Source organism: Harpia harpyja, chromosome 4 (genome assembly GCF_026419915.1).
Source record: "Harpia harpyja isolate bHarHar1 chromosome 4, bHarHar1 primary haplotype, whole genome shotgun sequence".
NCBI classification, from domain to species: domain Eukaryota; kingdom Metazoa; phylum Chordata; class Aves; order Accipitriformes; family Accipitridae; genus Harpia; species Harpia harpyja.
In genome coordinates this window covers 25,359,516-25,381,971 of record NC_068943.1, presented here as the reverse complement: position 1 = coordinate 25,381,971, position 22,456 = coordinate 25,359,516, and the positions used below count along the sequence as shown (strand labels likewise).

General features: G+C 39.5%; 1 protein-coding gene across 1 annotated transcript in view; it reads left to right on the top strand.

Annotated features, from left to right (window-relative positions):
- The first annotated feature begins 13 nt into the window (after positions 1–13).
- The window catches only part of TDRD3 (tudor domain containing 3), a 111,322-nt gene continuing 88,879 nt past the window's right edge, over positions 14–22,456 (top strand). Inside the window, exon 1 of the mRNA XM_052786018.1 lies at positions 14–154. Within this exon, the coding sequence (XP_052641978.1) occupies positions 114–154 (41 nt within the window). The 5' untranslated portion in view covers positions 14–113. The remainder of the gene's footprint in view (positions 155–22,456) is intronic.

The following is a 22,456-nucleotide window of genomic DNA, read 5'->3' as shown; positions in this document are numbered from 1 at the left end:
GTCCGTCCGTCCCTCCCTCCCTCCCTCCGAGCGCCGGGGCTCCCCGCAGCGCCCGGCGGCCCCCCACCTGCCCGGCCCCGAGCTCTGTGGGTAGAGCGGCGGCAGGAGGCGCCATGGCCGACAGGACGAGGGCGGCGCTCTCCGAGTCGGGCTGGTAAGTGGGGCGGCCTCCTCGGCTGCACCGCGGCCTTCCCTCCCCGCCGCCGGGGCCGAGCCGGAGCCGGACCGCCGCCCCCCCCCCGGGGGTGGGCGGGAGGGGGGGAGCTGGCCACCGGCCACCGCCGGGGGCGAGTACACCTTCGCGGGTGACTCCGAGCAGCGGTGTGGGGCCTGGGGGGGGAATGTTCCTCTGTTCTGGAAGCCTGCAGCGGTGAGGGGACCTCCCCGCCCGACCTCCGGCTTGAGGCCAGTCGCGGTGCCCGCGGGAAGGGGGTGGCCGCTGCCCGCTCCCCCCTCCCCGGTGCGCTTGGGGCCTGTCGCGGGCAGCAGCCCTCGGCCCCCCCGCGGCGGCCCGGCGGAGAGAGAGGGGCGTCCCCCGGCCCCGCTCCCGGTGCTAGGCCGCCCGCCGGCGGGGCCGTCAGCCTCCCCGGGGCAGGCAGCGGTGCGGCCTGCCCGCCCGCCCTTCTCCCGTCGGCCTTTCCCCGAGGCCTGCCTCGGCGGGGTGTCGCGATAGCAAGCGCAGGGAGGCCTGGCGCTTGCCGATGGTTTTGTTGTTTTTAATGACACCGCGCTCCCTTTCAGCAAGGAAGATAAGATCGAACAAGTGGAGCTAGAGTAGGGTAAATACACACGCGTGAGGCTCGAAGCCAGGTACTCGTGTTCTCTCCTCGGTCCTAATCGTTGGGCACAGCGTACCTGTTTCGGAACAACGTGTTTCAATGAGTTGCGCTTTTCAAATACCAAGCGCAAACTCTGCATCTCGTTTGCTTGCCTAGAGGTGTTTTGGCACTGTTGACTGGAAGTTGATTTTTTTTTTTCAGTTGACCAAAGTAATTTGCTTATTAGTCAACACGTAGTCCTTTTTCCTTAAGTACGTACAAGTCTATCGCTAAAACGAAAGCTCAATGCTAACTATCAAAACACAAAGCAACTTGCTTTGGTTGTAATTGAGAAAAATTGCTCAAATTACAAGAAGCGTCGTTATTCCAATGGTATTTTGGGGATATTTCTATTCTGTTGTTTAACTTCGTGGTTCTGGACTGTGATTTCATGTACGGCTAAGTTGTAAAAGATTGAAACACATGTCATACAGTTTAGAATAGAACAGACTATTTCAGTTGGAAGGGACCTACAGCGATCATCTAGACCAGCTGCCTGACCAATTCAGGGCTGACCAAAAGTTAAAGCATGTTATTAAGGGCATTGTCCAAATGCCTTTTAAACACTGACAGGCTTGGGGCATCGACCACCTCTCTAGGAAGCCTGTTTCACTGTTTGACCACCCTCTGAGTACAGAAATGCTTCCTAATGTCCAGTCTAAACCTCCCCTGGCACAGCTTTGAGCCATTCCCATGCATCCTATCACCAGATCCCAGGGAGAAGAGCTCAGCAGCTCCCTCTCCACATCCCCTCCTCAGGAAGCCGTAAAGAGCAATGAGGTGGCTCCTCAGCCTCCTTTTCTCCAAACTAGACAAACCCAAAGTCCTTAGCTGTTCCTCATAGGACATTCCTTTTAGCCCCTTCACCACCTTTGTTGCTGCCTTCTGGACGCGTTGAAGGACCTTCACATCTTTCTTAAATTGTGCACACAGTACTCAAGGTGAGGGTGCACCAATGCTGAATGTAGTGGGATAATCACCTCTTTGGACCAGCTGGTTATACTGTGTTTGATAACCTAGCTTTTACAGTGTTACTTTGTGATAATACTAACCAAATTGAGAAAATTAGTGTCTTTAGGTCTGCTTCTTGGGTAACTGCATCATGTTTCAAAAATACTGTTCTTAGCAGTTATAGAGTGCACAATCCTGTGATTCCTGGCTATCAGTGAATTGAAAGAATCATAACTTATTTATGCTAATTTTCATAACATTAGCTTATTTAAAGGAAAGTTTTGACTGTAACTAGAAACTCACTCCCCCTCCTTTCTTACTTATTCCTCTCCAAAAAGGAGAAAGCTTTCCATAACAGTAATTTTTATTTTCATAGTTTTGTTTTCTTGCTTTCTGTTGCATATTCAAAATTTTTATCACACACTTTTCAATTCTTAGTTGTTTTACTACTTTGTCAGTTGAATGACTGCCATTGGCAAATGGCTTTCAGGTTTTGGCAGCACAAATACGAGGCGCCTCTGAAACGATATGTTTTTCCACAGTATTTGGCGCTCTCCTTGGGGGCATATACTCTTGAATGGCTATAAATACTTGTTATTCTTGCAGCACTGCAGGGTGTGAGCCAAAGGCAGGGACTGAAAGATGATCGGGCAAGTAGTGGTCTGACTATCAGGTCCACTGGAATTAAGCCTTGACCTGGTTGCATTGGGAAGGGTAGTATGCAGGAGGGGGAAATGACTGCATGTACTTTTGAGGGATGTGAGGTGGAGTGGAAAAAGGAAATAGTGCTTCAGAAATCTTGTTTAGGTAAGTGTTTGTGCACTTTAAAAAAAATAATAACCTAGACAACCATGCTTTTAACTGTTTAGCTGTTGCTCTTATGCTTTTGACTTTTCTCATCTTATTAGTAGATCTTAAAATTGCTTAACACATGTATGAGTAAGCCTTCAGTGGTATTTAATGTAGTATATTTCTGACTACGCTTGAGTACACTGGTGGTTAAACCATGTTCTGCACCAAATCGGTTGTTGCTGTCACCTCATGCCAAAATGGTACGTTTTCTAGTACAAAAATGAAGCTGAGTTTATACATTAAACTCTGTCCCCACTTCAACTGCAGAAGCACCCCTTGGTGTTTCAAACCAAGTAAGAAACTGTTGGTCTTCCACAGCTGCAAATCTGCTAGCTTGTAAGATACTGCCTGTACTGATAAGATTTTACTATATCTTTCTTAAATCTTCAAAGGTAAGAAGAGTTAATATAGATGCTTGTTTATGTGAATTTCTCCAATTTTTTTTTTATTTTTTATGATTCTGAATACAAAGTAATTGTTCAAGTATAGCGGTAACACGGTGTAGTTAATATAGTATAGTAGTAATATATACATTTTTTTCCAGCTAGGTATTGTAAGAATTATCCGTTGTAAAATTGCCTGGAAATTTGTAACGTTTGCCTTTTAAGCTTGTTTCAGTATATCAATTATGTTTTTATCAGCTTTTGAAAGATGAAGTAGCCCTACCTAGTAAATGTAACAGAAAGATGAAGTAGCCCTACCTAGTAAATGTAACAGTGGCAGCTAAAGCTAAGAATCTTTTTTTTTTTTTTTTGGGGGGGGTGGTGGTGTTTAATGAAAATGGGTAAAAGAAGCCTGTAGTTTGTGTGCAGAATTGTAGTTTTTCTGAAGAGATGTCCTTGCAGCTGTCTTTAAAAGTATGCATTTTTTGAGGCTAGTTCTTTCCGTTATGCACTACATTGTACCTTGGAATGAGATATTGGCTCCGACTTTGGAGATTAGGTGTGTTTGTATTACGCTGCAGTGAAGAAGACATTCTGTCTTGGAACAGAAGTTCTGTGTTAACTTTATGAGGAGGAAGGCTAAGGGGCAGAGAGAATTACCTTTTTGTATTGTTATAGTTACATTTGTGAATTTTGGAACCAACTTTCCAGTGTTACCTTTAAAATATAGACCTTAATGGAACCTGAGTTATTGAATCCAGTTTTCTTACTAGAAGTGAAGTCCAGAAAGACTGCAGAATACATCCTCCTTATGTAAACAGTGAATCCCAGAACACTTCTCACTGGCTTGCAACAGAATGTTTTGGCTTTTTTGGAAGTTGCCCAGGTCGCATTTCACAAGAGAATATGACAAGCCAGGACCTCTTCAGTGTCCTAGGTCTTTGCAGAACTTGGAAATTTATTACATGGAAATGCCTATACATTGTCAAAAATGAACGATATGCCATGTCCTACAGCAGGTTTAGCTTGTGGTCCCACAGATCTTGGGTCTAGTGACCGATTGATCTCTGAATATGGGAAAGCAAGACGTGCAAACTGGATAACTAAAGAATTTCTTAGTACAACTAAACGTACATGTGAGTTCCTTGTCAAGTAGTACAGACTTCTTAATTGCAGTGTGTGATGCCATAAAAATTAGTAAGTCTGTGGCAAAAATATATAGTCTAGTAAAAGTTGACATATTTTGATGATTATGTAAACAATGTTGTGACTATGAAAAATTATTCCCAGAGATGAAGAGGAATTGGAATTGTACTGGTATTTCAGCAAGTAATGTGCTGCATACTGGATAACTTTCGATTTAAGTTTTAAGATCTGTTTGAACTTGTTCTGTGTAGGACTGATCATATGATGTGATCCAAGCTCTAAAGCAAAAGCAGGTGCATGCCTGGAAATGCAGGGAAGTGCTCACAGGGTGAATCTAGCACCTTTCTAAGAGTGCAGCAGGAATTTGGCAAAGTAGTCAGTTCCAGGATCCTGTAAGGTGATCTGCTTTTGCTACATGTTCTTTTGGTGTTCCACTGAAACGTCTTTGGAAAACTCAGCTGAAATTGGTCCCTGCATATGGAGCAAGCCCAGGCTGGATACAAGATGTTCCTTAGACACAGGGATAACACAGTGATTCACAGGAGAGATGCATGTGTTTTGAGGTTCTTGACAATCCTTTTGTGACATAGGTGATTTTGCGAAGTTTGGTTGGTACCGTGAAATCTCAAAGTGCCAGTACAAAACAAAATGCTGCATCATTGCATTTTTTGTTTGTTCAGGTGTATCCCTTACTGGCTAGTCTGGTTTGCATTCCTGCAGGATCACGAATAATGGGTAGTTAGAACCTGAATTCTTTGTCATTTTCACTCTGGAGGAGCAGAAAAGGTCCAGCATTCTACCTTCTGTTAAGGGAAACAAGCCCAAGAAACTAATACAGATATTATTTTTCTTTTTATTTTTTTTAAAGATGATGCTAGGTGGTAAAAAATGACTGGTATCAGATGGAATTATCACAACTTTCACAAGAAACAGATTTAGGGCTATAATTAATAGTTAAAAAGGTGCAAAGAAGGATAGCTAAAACAAGGCGATGGAGGGAGGTAGGGGACTACCGTTTTTGAAATGCCTCAATTTGCAGAAGAGAAAAAGGAAGGGGGAGAACTTAGTGAGGTTTATGTAATCTGCAGGCAGTACGTAAGATGAAAGTAGAACTCTTCCTCGCCAAATCCTGCTCACTGAATGCTGCAACACTAGAATTAGAGAGCACTTAACAAAGCTAGTAGCAGACTGGTTTGAAAATGGGTAGAATATCTGACCAAGGTCCTCAATGAAATCTTTATTTGCCAAGGATAAAAGGTTATCCTGTGGATTAGTACAGTTGGTTAATAGACGAAAAACTAGATAAATCAATGATTGCTTCATGTTGGAAAAACGTACCAGTAGATTTCTGGGACCTAGGGGTTCATCATATTAAAAAATAGTCTTAAGGAATGATAGTGTTGTGGCCCTAGAGCAGTTTGTTGGTATATGAGGATTGGTAAAATCTAAACTGATTGGGTAGTTGCAGCAAAATCTTATGATACCATTGTCTAGTGCTTTCACATACAAACATAGTTCAGTTTTGGTGAATGCCAAATGATGCTCCTGTAGGGGAAAATAATGCAAGCCTATCTACGCAGTGATAAGCTCTAAATTTACTAATGTTACTTGGAGAAGGGCAGTGGTCAGAAAGCTGTTGGGAATTGTTCGCAAAGGATGAAATAATTTTTAGGTCATTATGTATATCAATGGTGTGTCCAAATCATTAATGGTGTGCATTGATGTAGTTGCCCCAGTACAGCAAAGGTTTCATAGACAGTGAAAAAGTGGATGAAAGGTGTGGAAGAAGATCCTCTGTGCTGGGAAGATTAAGATCTTTAGTCTGGAAAACAGAACAATAAGAGGAGAGGTGATAGAGGTCTATAAGATCCGTAGACCATACAGAAATGATGACTAAAAAGCAAGAATAGCTTTTTTTTTTTTTTTTTAAGACAAGAATTAGGCCACCCAGTGAATTAAACCTGCTACCTGATGAAAACTAAAGTAGCTTTTCAAGCAATGTGTAATTAAATTGTGGAACTTAACTGACACATGATATTGCGGAGCAGAAATATAGAAGTGGGTTAAAATTGTAGTTAGGCAAAGTCAGATAGGGATAGAGGCACTGAATACCTAACTTTACTGTGGAGTTGGACTACCAGCTCTAACATGGCTGAAAGCTAGGAATTATTCCAGACACTTCTAGATATTTGCTGTGTTTTACATTCTTTACCTGAATCATCTGCTTCTGGCCACCCTTGAAAAAAGAGAGCTGTGTTAGACCTAGACTGCATAAGTAAAAGCACCATTTATGTTCTTATTTTTACATTGTTTAAGTAAGCGTCATCACATTGTAGTTCTGAGGAAAGGATTTTCTCTTCATTGGAGGTGGGGGAAGAGGGAGTGGGAATTTGTGGAGAGAAACGAATGGGACTGTTGGAAACAGGACAGAGGGAAAAGACAAAGCAAGTGTGACAGTCCCCTATGCACTCAGTCTCACCTGTGATTTCCACTGCCTCACTGCAACTCAGCCTCCAGGTTTTCATTAGTTGCTGGGAGAGACTCTCCTTCTCTCACCTTGTTATGCCAGATCTCAAATTGATTTATGCATCATCTTTGGGGACACAGACTTCACCTGCTGGTTTCTCTTAATACTATGCTAGTAAGCTGAAGCACTAGTATAAGATGTCCTTGATTTATAGAATTGTTGCCACTTAGAGTGACGTTGTTGCTACTGTGAGCCATTTACTCCACAAAAGAAAAAAGAAAAAAAAAAAGACAAAAGGAAAAAAGCTTAGTCTACTTGCAACACATTTACAGCAGGAAGTCCTTTAAATTGTTACAGACCCTTTTTTAACACCTGCCTTTTCAGTGACCATACTTTTCTTGATATAATGTGTCTCAGGTTGATTCTCTCCAATCAATGAGTTCTGTAGGAGTGTGTAGGCCTTCCATAGCTACTCTCCTTTTTGGAGTCCTTGGAGATTTCAAATGTATTGAGTCTTGTTTCAGAAGTTATTTCCTTAGCCTTTTAATTCATAGGCTTTGCTGTCTTTTTGAGATGCAAATACTTTATTAGGACAAGTGTAACTTAATGTGTTTGACTCAATGACTTAGTAGTTTCCTTCTTTCTGCCTCTTTTTGTCCCCATGGTCTTTGACTGACCTCGTGTTGAGCAGCGCACGTTATCTCTGAGATGGCAATGTCTGCTGAGTTTCATAATGTTTTCTATCAATTTGTCTGTTGGTAAACTAACTGATATCATCACCTAAACACGGTGACTGGGTGGAGCTTATTACATGATTGCGATTGACTCTTTTGGGCTGATTTCCCTCCCACAAATTTTGCTTCTAGGTATACTGTAAGTGGAGCATGTAAAAAGGTGATTTTGGTAGGGATTTGAGAGAAGGACTTGGGCAGGATGGTATAGCAGCATGCTTTATTATTATTTGCCTTTTCCAACAAACCCAAATGAACTTCCCAATGGAAGAGTGAGTTAATAAAAGCAGCAGTGTGTTTAGGAAGTCTGCATTTTCCTGATGATCAGTATCTCCTATAATTTGAGTAAAAGTGGGTGTGTTTTAAACTTGTATGTTCCTGGAGATTTAAATTATTAGTCAGAAAGCCTGTACCTTCTAGAAAGTGGAAATTTGAGGCATTTGGAGTAGATGTTGGATATAGATGAACCAGGTTTCAGGAGAAAGCCATTTGCAAAGATTTTTGCATTGTGAAATCACGGTATGAGACTCTTGAGAGAGATGTTTTTTTCTCTCTTCAGTCTCTGTGTGCTCACACTGCCCAGACCCTGAATCCCTGAGCAACAAGCTGGTGGAGGGTAGCTGGCAATTTTGGAGTGAGGTGCTGTTGTCATTCATACTGATAACAAACAGATATTCAGTAGATTTTTATATGTGCATATTTTACAGAAGTGTTACTGCAGGATAAAATACAGTTTAATGTAAGTAATACATGTAGGAGTATGCAGAAGTATGAAGCTGTCCTGAAGTTTAACTTAGAATTACACTTAGAAACATTGGATTTTAAATATCCTATAGATTAGTTAATTTTTTATAGATTGCTTATTCTGTGATAGTCATAACAATATAATTAAAATAAATTTAAGACTGATTCTCCAAGATGTGCATATTGTTCATCTTTTCAGTAGTAGTACATTTTCTACTTCTTTAGAGCAAAATGAGGATATTTAATTCCAATAACAATATTAATACAGCTGACAGAAAGAAGGAAAGGCTTTCTGGGGGATGAATGGTATGTGAATGTTTCTAACCACGTTTTATGTACTTAATGTATCGTCGTGAGGTGTCAGAATTTAGGAAGACTAGACAGCTCTAGGAGTGATGTACAACCTTTGAGAGCTGCTGTGCACATTTAAGGAAAAAGAAAGTTACTGGTTTAAATAATCTTTGTAACACTGGTGAGCAATTGAAGCACGATGGGCATTCTTGCATTGGCATCATTTTAAGCCCTTCACTTTGAGAAATGTAGCATAGATATTCGAAATGGAAGTGATGGCATTAACTGACAGCAAGCACAGGCTTACTCTGAGTTAGAGAACAGACTGCCAAAATTGCTTCTTTGACAGAGCACGCTGTCTGGGGAGTGTGGTCAAGACAGGCTTTTCCTTTCCTGTTGTCTCCTAGTGCTCCAAGAAAGGCTAGGAGCTTCTTGTGCTGTGTCATGTCTGAAAAAGAGCTGTTGAGGAAAGCCAGAGGAGAAAAAGCCATGTGTGTTCAGACAGCTTCAAGATACTCTCAGTGGCGTGGCAGCTGTGTCTTTGGCATGGCCCCAGCTTTAGAATATTTGTGTTCAGTTTAATGCTTTAGGGTGCCTGCCAATGTTTTCCTGGGGAAATGTGAGTGAGAAACAGTATTCACAACTTGTATCTGAGGGGGGAAAAAAAAAAAAAAAAAAAGAATTTCATTAGATGAAGAAAGAAAACCCTACTCATTGTGACTTTTGTATGTCAAATTGCTGTGGCCTGTTACGAATCACGGAGTAACAAATCTTCTCAAGGAGCAAAGCACGCAAGAGCTCTTGTCCAGTGTTTTCTGACTGCAGGGGCTGTTTCTAGCATCTGCTGTATTACAGCACTGCTGCTTGCTGAAAGCTTATCTTACCAAAGTTTGGAGTTAGTGAGGTTATCTTGGGCACATCTCTGTGTGTTACCTGGAAGAGTTTGACATTTTTGCATTGCAGCTAGTGCTGCCGGATAACAGTGTGTCTACTTATCACTAAATCTCTTCCATTAAGTAGTTGTAGAGACTCATGTTAACATTTTTTTGCAATCTGCTGAAGTTTCACTGTTATATTGTTTTACTGTTGAAAATACAGTATGTCGTTATCTCAGTATTTAAATACTTATATAGATGTAAATCAGGATATACCATTAAAACACGGGCTAAAAGTGTATGCTATCCAGGACCCTTACCAAGTGCATTAATAATGTTATTTTCCCATTTTATGAAGATATGAAATCACTTATTTAGCTCTGACATTAATGGTAGCATACTGAATGGGGAAAATACAACTTTCAACAGCTAGATCATCTTGTTACGTAGTATTGCTTGACAGAATGATAGAAGTAAAAATTACTATTTATTATGGAAGCACATTTACACTTCTTTCTTTTGGTTGATGTTACTGTAATTAATGGTAGGTTCATTGTACACTGGGAGTGGGGGAGACTTTAAATGGCATCAGGGCAGTTAAGTTTACTATGAGGTTCCAAGTACATACTTTTTTTATTTGTTAAACTGTGATCCTGTATCCAAGACAGTTTTAAATACGAAGCAGAGATGTTGAATTCTAAATTACTTTTTAGAATTGTAACAGTAATGAAGCATTACATTTTTCAACTTCTTAGAACACTGTTTTATAGTTGAAAGTACTTGCAAGTGCTAAGGTTTTCATTTAGCTGTTATTTGGAGGAGAGTGTGAGGAGAAAAAGTGAAGGAGCTGAAGAGAAGGTGGGTAATTTTCAAGGGTCTGGTTCTGACTGTGCAGAGTAGTGATTTCTGAACAGCGTATTTTTTGAAGCAATGAGCTGCTCGGGAATGCTGAGAGGATCCTTATGTAAAAAATATGATCCATCAAGCTGCTTTTCTTTCAAAATAGAATGTATAATGAGCACAGTCATGATTTTTGATTTTAAAAACTTATTCAGGGTTGTGTTTTTTAATTCAGATGTGACATACGTATACATCTGTGTAATACATGTTATTATTGATAGACTTGAGAGTTGCCATTCAGCTAGTCTAAGAAACATTTTGGAGTTCTGCCTTGTGGTGAGTACTTGCCAAATTCCTCTGCAACTTTTCACTTGAGTGTTATCTGCAATGTTTGTTTGTAGCTATGAAAATCAAAGTAAATGAAGGAAGTGGATGCATCGATGTGTATACTTAATATTTTAAGCTAAACTAGTTTGGGTTTGTTTGATAGTTAAAATTGTTTTTCAGTATGTAGCATCTAATGATTTCAAACCGTTTTTGTGTGATTCAATAAAGTTAAGAATGTAATTTTTATTTTTTTTTTTTTTTAATGGCTGGAGATGTGTCTCACTGTCAAATTGGCCTGAAACTTTTCTTGCATACATTTCAGAATTTCCTTTTGAAGGATTGGCTAAACTGGAGAAAATCCCCGTGGAATGAGCAAATGAGGAAACAAGAACTTGGAGTGCTTTTTATGCTTGAGGTGTTGAATTTTGTTAATCCACCAAGTTTTCAACCTTGATAGATACCTATTACAGAAATTAATGATTGATGCTTATTATGATCTTGGACACTTATGCAAAAAGATTCTCTATTGTGTGGTTTTTGAGATGGAAAAAGATTTCCTTGGACAATGCTGCTAAGGGTTTACCAGCTTGTAATATTCTCTAAGTTTGGGAATGGGGAAGAGAAGGGAAGAGGAAATGTCTGTCTAATCATTTATTTACTCACTGTGTCTTCTGTTTTCTTAGTTTACATTTCAGTTCCTAACCCGACCAAGTCACTGTATGATAATACCATGAAGAAATGGAAAAAACTTAGTTTAGTCTAGAATAGTAATTGCTGTTATGTTCTAGCTATCATCATATTTTCTTCATGCTATTGCACTAGAGAGATGAACTTAGTGCTTTATAACTGCAGAATTCCACTCTTAAAATGTTTTCCAGTTTCTTCTTTAGGTTTGATTTTGTAATCTTTTTTTTTTGTTCTGTGCAGAATAATTACTGTGTTGCATTGTTGTTTGATTCTTAAATTAATAACATAGTTATTACCACCTGTTAGATAAAAATTGACTTCCACCTTCTGCCTAGTTACTAGCTGACCAGAAGAAAGTAATTTTCTGTCAGATGAAATGTTTCTGTGACTGACTTAGGAAGGAGAGGAAGTGAAAGCTTGAGTTAGAGCATAATTGAAAAAAAGCAGGGAGAATAAAGACTGTATGTTGCTCTCCCGTTACACATCAGCTGGCTGGGAGGTTAGATGAATCTCTTGAGTGGTAGAACCCTTAATTTAAATCCTTCCTCTTCCTGAGCCTGCAATGCTAAAATACTAAATTGAAAATATTGATTAAACAATAGAATGTGAAAGTAAAGCCTAGTAGTTAAGGAACTACTTAAACACCTGATTTTTACCTGTTATTTCAAAGAATGTTTAAGTAAAACATACCAAATTATGTTCCCTTTCGTGTCTTACCATGTTTCTTTTTTGTGCTTTGTTCATAGCAGTAGCAGTGAAGTGCAATGCAGGTTTTCTCTTGTGCAAACTGGTCTTTTAATTCTTACAAACTTAGGACAAGTAGGGTCCTGGTTGCATGTTCAAAATGCACGTATGGATACCTGACTTGATTTTGCAGTAGTTTGGCTGATCACCTTCATATTTTTTACAGACCTATACTTGTCTCTAGGTCAGTGGTTGAATGAGACTTCTGTAGCTCATGTGCAGCTGATGAACTGCAACTTGAAAATAATTCTTGGAAGCCCTTTAACAGGTGCAGTAGTATTTTTCAGTTTTAGAAATACATGAATCTCTGTAACTGTAGAGCTTTTCCAATAATTAATTGTAAATACATCTTAGTTTTAGTGTGTCTTCTTTTACATTGCATGAGTATGCATGCCTTCTCATTTCTTATTTTGAGTGGGGTTTTTTTTTGTAAATATGCTATAAATCTAGTTCTAAATATCTTTAGAAATGGCTATTTTTGGCAAAGGTAAAATAAAAAGAAACCTTCCAGTTCTGCAGGGTTGAAAATAACTTCTCCCTAAGCAGAAAAATTTGCTATGCTGATTTAAAATTATGTAATCATAGTAATAGGGATGTGTGTATTTTAAGCATTGATGACAACAGCTGTAAAAAATTATTTTCTGCTTGGCATTTTCAGTTATATACTTCTTTGTTTCAGTAATGAGTACTCATCTTTAATCCTTGTCTTCTGAGCAGGTTGTAACTTATTTTTTTGTTTGTTTTTGTCAATTTTGATGTGTAGGAGGGAGGGATGTGCATGGGGTGTCTCCAAAAGTTATTGTTTTTTTAGCTAGAGCTAAGAACCAATTCTGTAATAACAGTACCCACTACAGCAGCTATTCTTGGGGACTTTGTGTTGGTGATAACATTCAGGTTTAAATATTTCAAATAAAACTGCAGGCATTTGCTTAGCATCTTGCTTTGTGAGTCAGCAGACACTGGGGTTGTTAAGCTCCTATTTTTTCTGAAATTAATATGAAGTATCTTGAAGCAGTAGTAGTCCAGGTCTTTGACACTGATATGGAAGACATGCTTTAATAACAAAATAGCAATTAATAATGTTTCCAAGTTTTGTAGTTTTATGGTTCAGTGCTATTTCTGTGTGGTAATAAAGTGAGATTTTACAGCTTGAATTGAGCAATTATTAATAGTCTCCTTCATGAGTACAGTTGATAAGCTGAATTAGGTGATCAAAAATGATCACAATTATACTTGATCTACTAAAAATATAGCCTTTTGTTACTTATGTATGAATATTATATGTTACATATTCCAGTCTCAATAAGCCAACTTTTAAGTATCCTTACTGGAAAAAAATGCACAAAATGTTCTTTTGAGAAAGCATTTTTGGGAATTAATTCTTATAAAGATGACAGGTTTTGCTCTGGTTTGAGATACTCAAAATATAATTGAAAAAAAAAAAATTTTGCTTGAACAACTTCTAGAGAGGCCATCCTAGTCCCAGCCCTTGCTCAAAGCAGGGCTAACTCCGACGTTAGATCAGCTTGCTGAAGCCCTTGTCTCATTGAGCTTTGAATATCTCCAAGGTGGCCTGCTCCAGTGCTTAGCCACTCTTCCGGAAAATTTTTCTCTCTGTTACGTCCAGTTGAGATTTCCCATGTTTCAGCCTGTTTCTCTTGCACTTTATCATTTCACTCCACACCTCTCAGAATCAGCTTTGTCTCCTTAAACCACCTTCAGTTAGTGGGGTGAGGGGAGGGGAAGGAGTTCTTCCTTTGGCCTGCTCAGACATCAGACTTGACAAACCAAACGGTGCTTTCAGCATCTTCTCCTGTGACATGGGTTCCAGCCCCCAAAATATCTTAGTGGCCTATCTTCAGTTTGTGGGTTTTCTCTCATAATGGGGACCCCTGAAACTGGACACGGTGTTTTAGATGTGGCTTTACGCTGGGAGGAGGGGAATAATCATGTCTCTTGATTTGTTGGCTACAAAATTTTGCAGCCCAGTACGTCGTTAGTCTTTACCACTGTAGGGGCACGCTGGTTTGTGTTCAAATTGTTCTTTGCCATGAACCCATGGAGCTGCTTTCCGTCCAGGCACTTCCCAGCCTCAGTGGTTGCAAGGCGTATGGCTTAGTGCTTATCTTTGAGTTCTGTGATGTTCCTTTTGGCCAAGGAACGGCTATGGTAGTGCTTCTTACATAGTTTGGTTTTTACTAGCATGTTATCCCCTGCACCCTACCTCCCCAAAAGAAAAAATGAAAATTAGTTCTGTTATATTTTTCTTGGTGACAAGTTGTGCATCTCTCTTAAACTGTGAAGTGGTTATGTTAATATAATTTTGACGTGCTTATGCTAGCACAAGCTATGGAGATGTGTAGTGAAAAAATGTAATGTACTACTTGATGATAGAAAATGTGATATATAGAAAGTAAGTACTTAATAAGAACCATTGCTAGAATGCCTTTTTTGGTCTGGCAGCTACTTAAACTTCTGATTTCTCAAATTTATGGAGCCTAACACAAAAGATGAAAGATCTCTTCATTTTATGCGGAAGTGGTATTTTGAGTTAACTTTGCTACAGATCCAAGAAACTTAAATCATTCTGTTCCCCATACACATCTTTCCTTGCTCAGTCTCTACAGCGGATGATCTTGGGCTGTCCTTTGCTGTGTCGATCAAAGTTTCTGTCCCAGTACTGTGTCTTGAATCAAGTCCAATAACTGATGTCTGTAGGGAAGCCTGAGAGTGTGACAAATACGCAGAGATGATGTCTCAGAATGTTTCCCCAGCTTTTAACTATTGTTTTTTCAGCAATTTCCTCAGCTGGATGTTTTCTTTCTATTACATAGATGATGAATTTTGATGAATTTCTTCTGCATGGTTCTGTGCAAGGTAGTTTTTTGTTTTTTGGTTTTTTTTTTTTTTGAACATATGTAAAATTTTAGCAGCTACAGAATAGTGAATAACAACTTTATATGCTTTATGAAGCACCCTTTTCCTAAGTTTGCCGAATTTCCCACTTGCTAATTTAGAGACAGTGAGTACCTAATACCTTTTTATCTCTTAATGTCATTTGCAACCTTATAGATATGTTAAATCCCTTCTTCAGTCTTTTTCATGGTGAAGAAGCCTATTATGTGTAGTTAATCTTCCAAAGAAAGGTGTTCTGTACGTTTGATCCGCTTTGTTACTGTCAAATAAAGAAGGTCAGACAGAAGACAGAGGATCCTGAAAGGAGGGAGAGTTTAGGAAAAGAAGGGATCTGATGAGCACAAGTAGAAAGAGGAAAATGAAGTGAGATACCTTGTAGGTACCTATCCTTCAATCTCTGTCATTATAGAGGAGAGTACCAAATGACTGAGAAAATGTGACGTGATGCAGATGTGGGTATTATTCACCCCCTGCCCCCTCCCCCCATATTAACAGCTTATTAAGCTAAATGTAATGCATGATAAATTACATGCAAGTTTCAAAATTGCAAGTGTGTGGCCTTTGGGTAGTGCCTTTTAGCCTGTCATGTACTTGTGAGTTTGAATAGAAGAGGGTGTAAGAGTGTGAACAGTCAGTTGCAGTTATAAGAGTTGGGGCTTGGCTTGCACAGGCTTCTGTGAGACTTGGTGACTGGATGTGGGTATGTTCCTACGTTGTCAAGCATACAGAATAAAAAGGTTTAGCTTTGTCATGCCGTCTCTGTGAAGATGATAGACCTATTTTACTAACTGGCAGATGAAGAAATGTCTTACCTCAGCTGGTTCTTGCTTGCCTGCCTGCATCTGTCGGAGTCCTGACTCCATCATACACTGCGAATTACATTTTTCTATGGAATGCAGATGTATATTTCACTCTGTACTGTTCAGCTTAACATTACTTCTTAAATGTTGTGACACACACTTGATTTCACTATTCCTCAATTGGAATATTAGGGTGTAAACATTAAGTAACTTGCATTAAAGAAAGTAAGTAGTCCGATTTTGAGTCATAGCATTATATGATTACTTGATTCTATTGATGAAACGGAAAACAAGCTGAAAATAAGCTTTTCAGAGCTATGGAAATCTGAAAGTGTGGTTCTCTTCAGGCTTGTGTCCTCCGTTCCTAAAACTGAACTCATTATTGTAAACTTTCCCCTTTCACTGCCATGACTGCCTGCTGCAGTGCCCTTGGTACTCTCTAGTGCCTGTGTACTATCATGCCTTCATTTTCTTTTTGTGGTCTCTCCTACCCCAGAACACATTTGGCTTCCTCTCATGTCCCTCTCTGTTTGGCAAGCACCAGCATGTGTTATGGCTGGTTTGGAGCTAGGCAAGTGCTTCAATTGACCAGTTGATTGCTGCTGCTTGAAATGGATGAGAGCCAAGTTCTGTTTCCCTTTTCCACAATGCAACTGCTAATTTGTATGTCTTGCTTCTACCCGGCAGCTGATTCCTGAGAAACTTAGAGGAACTCAGCGTCTTTGAGACCTCTGTTTCTCTGTCAAATTTGGCTGAAATTGGCCTGCATGATTAGAATTCATCGTTGTGACAGGGCTGCTGGACAGACTGCATAATATATAATCATTGTTTTCTAGGGGTAATTGAATTCAGCTGCATTTTAAAAACTTTTGGATTTGTTCGCCAAAACAAAAATGAAGAAACTAGACTTCATGTGAAATGGTTTATCTATTTAATCTGTAAAGTGTTTGCTTTTTCCAAGTATTGAATACAAAAGGAGGGAGGAGAAATTTGGCAAAAGTGTCTGGCTCTTCCTTACACTCATTAGTTCAGCAGCTAGAGTGTTTCAGTATAGGTGAAATGGATACTAGTTCAGGCCCTGGGGATTTGAACCATGTATTCTGCCTCCTGCGGGAGAGTGCTTTGTTTGTGAATCTGTAATACACACTGTGGTGAAATAGTCTTTCTTCTTTGATGCTATTCCGCGTTTTATAAATAATCAAACTTCCTTTAGAGTTGCCTCAGCATCTCAGGCAAATTACCCCTTAGGCTTAGTGAGTCAGTCTGGTTGTTTTCATTTTTTTTTTTTTTTTTTCCCCTCCTTTGTCTCTGTGTGTATTTTAACATTTGGAGCAACTTCAACAGAAGGAATCGACAAAGGCTCAGATACCTGGCACTGAAACTGTGGAGAGATGCTAATGTTCATGCAGTGCTATGATTTGAATTCTAATTTTTGTGCACAATGTTATTCCTTGTACAATTATCCACTGCAGTTATTCTTTGCTAGGAAAATGTGCAGCTGCGGTACAGTGTTTTTAATCCCTTTATGTTTTTAGAAGCAAATCCCTTTATGTTTTTGGAAGTAGAAACTGAGCTCGTCATTGAAGATGGGTTGGAAGTGACCATTTCCTGAAAGACTGGTGAGGTAGATAAAACTTCAGCAGGTGCAGAAAGGATTTTATCAGAATTTGTCCAAAATAAAAATGGCTAAGAAGAAAATAAAACTTCTCTTACGATTTAGTTTATAGGGCTTGTATGGTTATTGGCAGATAACTATCCTGCAAAGCATGAGAGAAAAATTTTTGAAGGAGATTCTCTTCATAGAAAACAGAAGTTTCAGTGAATCTTATCTTGATTTGAGGCAATGTCTTCAAAATAAGCAAGACAATGGTCCTAAGTGTTGCTTTGCAAATTTTACTTTTTCCTCACTCTGTGATGAGGCACCATGACTTGTCCTATCTCTAAGTTAGGCATGTTGTTCTCTTCTCCCTGGGAATCAGAAAGCAAAAGTTGTGAATTTGACTTCTTTATTTATCCTGACATGTTAGTTTTGCTTGCCACCACCTCTTCCCTTACCTGGCAGAGATGAAGAGCAGGTGCGTACTAAGTTGTTTAGCTTTTAATACTTCAGGTGGAAGTAGACTGGAGTTTAACTGTTTGTGAAACTTGTAAGGGAAACAGAAGCTGAAGTAGCTGGGCGGGGGGAGGTCTTAATGAAGGATGACAGAACCGCAGGTAATTATAAGTTTCAATTAATCTGCAATACACTGAATAGATAACAAGGACATGGGTCTCCTGTTCCCATGTTTCCATGTTTCCTAACATATTAACTCCAGTCAAATAACTTTAAAGCAAGAAGAGAAGAAACAAAAAGGAGAAAAGAAAAGCATTCAAAAAAAGCAACAAGTTAGCTGGTAAAATGGCTGTCATACTAGTTACCTCTTTATGACAATAAAGACAGACTTCATGTTCCTCCATTCTTTCTGGATATCCTTTCTGAATACTGCTGAAAGAACATCAGACTGCAGAAAACTGAGTGGTCTCAGTTGAAGTGATATTAAAAAAAAAAAAAAAAGCAGAGACAAGTTTACTTACTTTGTCATTTTCTTCTAGCTTTGTTCTTCATATATTTCACCTCTGTCACCCTTTTTTGTCTGGGTCCTTTGCAGTTCTGCGTACCGAAGCTTGCAGTTCTCAGTCATATGAGCGAGCATATGAGCAGTTTAAAGAGATTTTTTGGTAAAGGGAAAGCTGCAGTGTGTAACTGCTGCTGGTGACTGGAGCTGAACACCTCAAGTCTTAGTCCCTGTACAAAACCCCTCTACACCCCATGGCTTGCTCACAAATTACCCCATCTCACCTCTCTGGTAAACATAGGTGGAGCTGTGAATATGCTTGTACTTGATTTTATATAAGTTTTGATGATATATTGTCATGTTGCCTCTAGAAGATGGAGTTCAGTTAATTCAGACCCATCAAATTTTCAGACTTATGAGCAGAATGCATCAATTTAATTCATATCAAGAATACTTTGTGATGTGCATGTTACTATACAGTTTATTGTGAGGTGAGCCTTCATACTGAAGTTTGTGATTGCAGTTGTTAGCATGGAGATCAGGAATTATATCTATCCATCAATCAAACTTCGGAGGAGATATGGGTGAATGATTACATGTGTGAAGTTAGGCAAAACACATAGTAAAGGGTTTGTACTGGCTGTGGAAGAATGAGATGATGCCTGGTTTAGGAAAGAGTCTGTGGGTAAAAAGGAACTGTGAGGAAAGAGTCTGTGAGTAAAAAATTCTCTGATCAGATTTGCACTGTGAGTCATATGGCTATTTGACCAGTCTTCCTGAAAGCTAAATTTTCTGTTGTCAAACAGAACTTTAACTTCTTCAAAATTAACTTCTCTTAACTTCTCAGTAGTAAAGAGCATAATAGTCTTGCCAAGTGCAGGCAGTGACTCTTGATCTTTCAAAGAGTTATCAATAATGTCAAAGAGGTAGGGGCAATCATGTTTGGGGAGAGGGATGGGAAAATGGTCTCATGAAGAACATATTTTTTTAATTTTATTTTTGAGCAGACATTGGCTAGATCCTTAAATCTGTAAAGACAAAATAAATACTTGGCCATAAAGGGTAAGCATAGTCTGAGTGTACAGCAAGACAGAGTCGAGTGGAGGGGGAGAATCACCTCCCTCAACCTGCTGGCCATGCTTCTTTTGATGCAGCCCAGGATACAGTTGGCTTTCTGGGCTGAGAGTGCACATTGTCGGCTCGTGTCCAGTTTTTCATCCACCAGTACCCCCCAAATCCCTCTGTGCAGGGCTTCTCTCAATCCCTTGATCCCCCAGCCTGTATTGATACCAGGGCTTGCCCCGACCCAGATGCAGGACCCTGCACTTGGCCTTGTTGAACCTCGTGAGGTTCACAGGGCCCACTTCTCGAGCTTGTCCAGGTCCTTCTGGATGGCATCCCGTCCCTCAGGCATGTCAACCGTACCACTCAGTTTGGTGTTGCCAGAATAGAAAAATGGCAAGCCAGATGCCAAGTTGCTTTGCCTGAGCATACTTACCGAAGTACTCTTTACCTGCCTCCCCGTAGCTGTTATTGAGTCTCTCTGTAACACTTTACTGACAATCTCCTTATTTTCGGACAGTGATCGAGAGAAGACTGCTTTGCATCAGATACAGAAGGCTGAGAAGTGAAAGGGTGGGAATTCTGACTAGGGACAGCAGCAGAGCAATGAGGAAAGCTGGAGTTGGAATTTTCAGAAGTGCAAAGCTCATGACTGTCATACATTCAGTGCATACCTCTAAATTAGTATTAAAATACTAACTACTCTGACAAAAAAAAAAAAGTGTGGTGTTTTCAAGCAGGGCATTCAAAGTTAATGCTTGTCTCTCTGATCCTTTTAACTAAAATCTAACTGCGCTTAATTCCATATTGTAAAAGAAAGGTAATGTCATCTTACCTTACAGAATCCCTTGAAGGCATGTTTAATTATTTCATATTGTTTGCTCGGATTCTCTGATGACAATACCCTAACAACAACAAAAACAGTATCTTAAGGGTGGCATAATTTTGTATTTAGTGTGGACTGCAATAGTAGCTGTTGAAAAATAAGAGTGACTGTGTATTATGATATTGCCTGTACTTGAAGTGGAGTGTGTAAATACACATAAAAAGACTGTTTATGAAACCTCAGTTTGATTTTGAATGTTTGTATTTTCTCTCTTCTGGTATTGTCTTTGAAACCTTAGTGTGTCTTTAATATAATTTTTGTGTAGTAATACATAGATTTTGAAAGCAACCTATAGGTTTTTAATGTATCCCATCAGATAAGTAATTGAGAGCTTTATTTTTCTGTTCCTGAATTTTCTATGTACATGTGAAAGTATGGTTATAAAATCAACTTGAGAAAATTGTGAGAGGCAGTGCAAGATGGAAGAATTTTTTTGTGGTGCTCGTAGGATGAAACAGAGTAGAGATTGTAAGATTTTGCATTATTGTTACTGTTAACTGGCTGCATACATCCTGTGGCAAATTTAAGATACGCAAAGTAGAAATTTAGGTTGGTGTCTTTTCAGTGAAAAAAATAATAGCATTTTTTTCTGAGAGCAGACACCTGCATTAGGAGACTTTCAGAGTTGTTATAATTATGTGCATTATTTGCTTGTCATGGGTTTCTTTCTTTAATGTTGAGGCAGTCATTTACTTCCTGGTGGTAAAATATTCTAGACCAGACTATGCAAACAGTTTATGTCTATAGCTGTGCTGTTGGCTGTGAGAGTTGCGGTGCTGTGTGTGCTTGGAGATGGTGATTTCCAGAAGGGACATCATTCAGTCATCCTGACTTAAGCTGTCTCCCTTCTGCACGCTTCTGGAATCTAATGCAGCCATTGGTGCTGTAGGTGTAAAAGTAACTTAGTGTTTGAAGTAGCGGTTTCCCTGAAATCATCCAGATCAATCTATATCATTTCAGTGCGCCAACAAATTCAGTCATCGGTGGAGGATGGTAAAATGATTCCTTAGCTTCTTGGGCAAGTCCTCTACAAGACTGACTGTGTAGTAGCTGTTTCTGTCTTCCTATTAGAGGAAAGAGTAAGAAGCACAAGTGTGGTTCCACCTAACAAGGACTTTTTTTCGATATTGAGGAAACTAGGGGATTTCTTGGGATTCTCAGAAGACTTCGATTATGTATATACATATTCTTAATTTGTATTTCTGAGGACAGAGTTTTCTTTTCCCTAGCGTTATGATTCTGCCTATTTTGCAGAGGCTTTATCTTTTCTGACATACTGAAAGCCTATCTTGCATTGCATTCAAGTATTGGGTAAATCTTAGCCTGTGCTTCAGATAGTATAACTCTTGTCTTGATGCCTGTTGTCAAGAACCTGTGTAGTCTAGGAGTTATGCTCCAACAGTAGACACAAGTTTAATTCTCTATCCAAATTTAGTTGTCTAAGATATAGATGCCTGTGTTGAGCTGGTTATTCTTAAGTCTCCATTAAATTTACAGAAATAATTACCTCCAGAAGGCCATTCATCTCTTTCTAAGGTAGGTGTCCAAGATAAGAAAGATAAATTGCTGTGGTGATTACAAATGGAGCAAAGTGACTTATTCAGATTCAAATATCTAGCTTACCCCCGAGTGAGGGTCACTGCATCTCATCAGAACTGTTCAGATGGTACTAGTTCAGTTGCAAATTGCTTTTTCCTGTTTGCGGTTGTGTATATTTTATGTATATATGTGTGTATATATAGACATGCTGGTGTGTGTTCAAAGAGCAACAAGCCTGGTGAAGGGCCTGGAGCACAAGTCTTGTGAGGAGCGGCTGAGGGAACTGGGGTTGTTTAGCCTGGAGAAAAGGAGGCTGAGGGGAGACCTTATCACTCTCTACAACTACCTGAAAGGAGGTTGCAGCGAGGTGGGTGTCAGTCTTTTTTCCCAGGTAACAAGAAATAGGACAAGAGAAAATGGCCTCAAGTTGCACCAGGGGATGTTTAGATTGGATATTAGGAAAAATTTCTTCATGGAAGGGGTTATCAAGCATTGGAACAGGCTGCCCAGGGAAATGGTTGAATCACCATCCCTGGAGGTATTTAAAAGTTGTGTAGATGTGGCACTTAAGGACATGGTTTAGCAGTGGACTTGACAGTGTTAGGTTTATGGTTGGACTTGATGATATTAAAGGCCTTTTCCAACCTAAATGGTTCTATGATTCTACATATATATATATATCTCTCTATATATAGATATAGATGTATTTTTTTTTAAGTGTAAGTTGACCCTCACTGTGTGCCTTTGAGGCTCTGGAGGTTTGGATGAGTTACTGCTGTTTGCTTTACCTGTTGGTTCTGGAGGCCCAGTTCAGAGGGTTACTGGTAGTTCATAAAAATGAT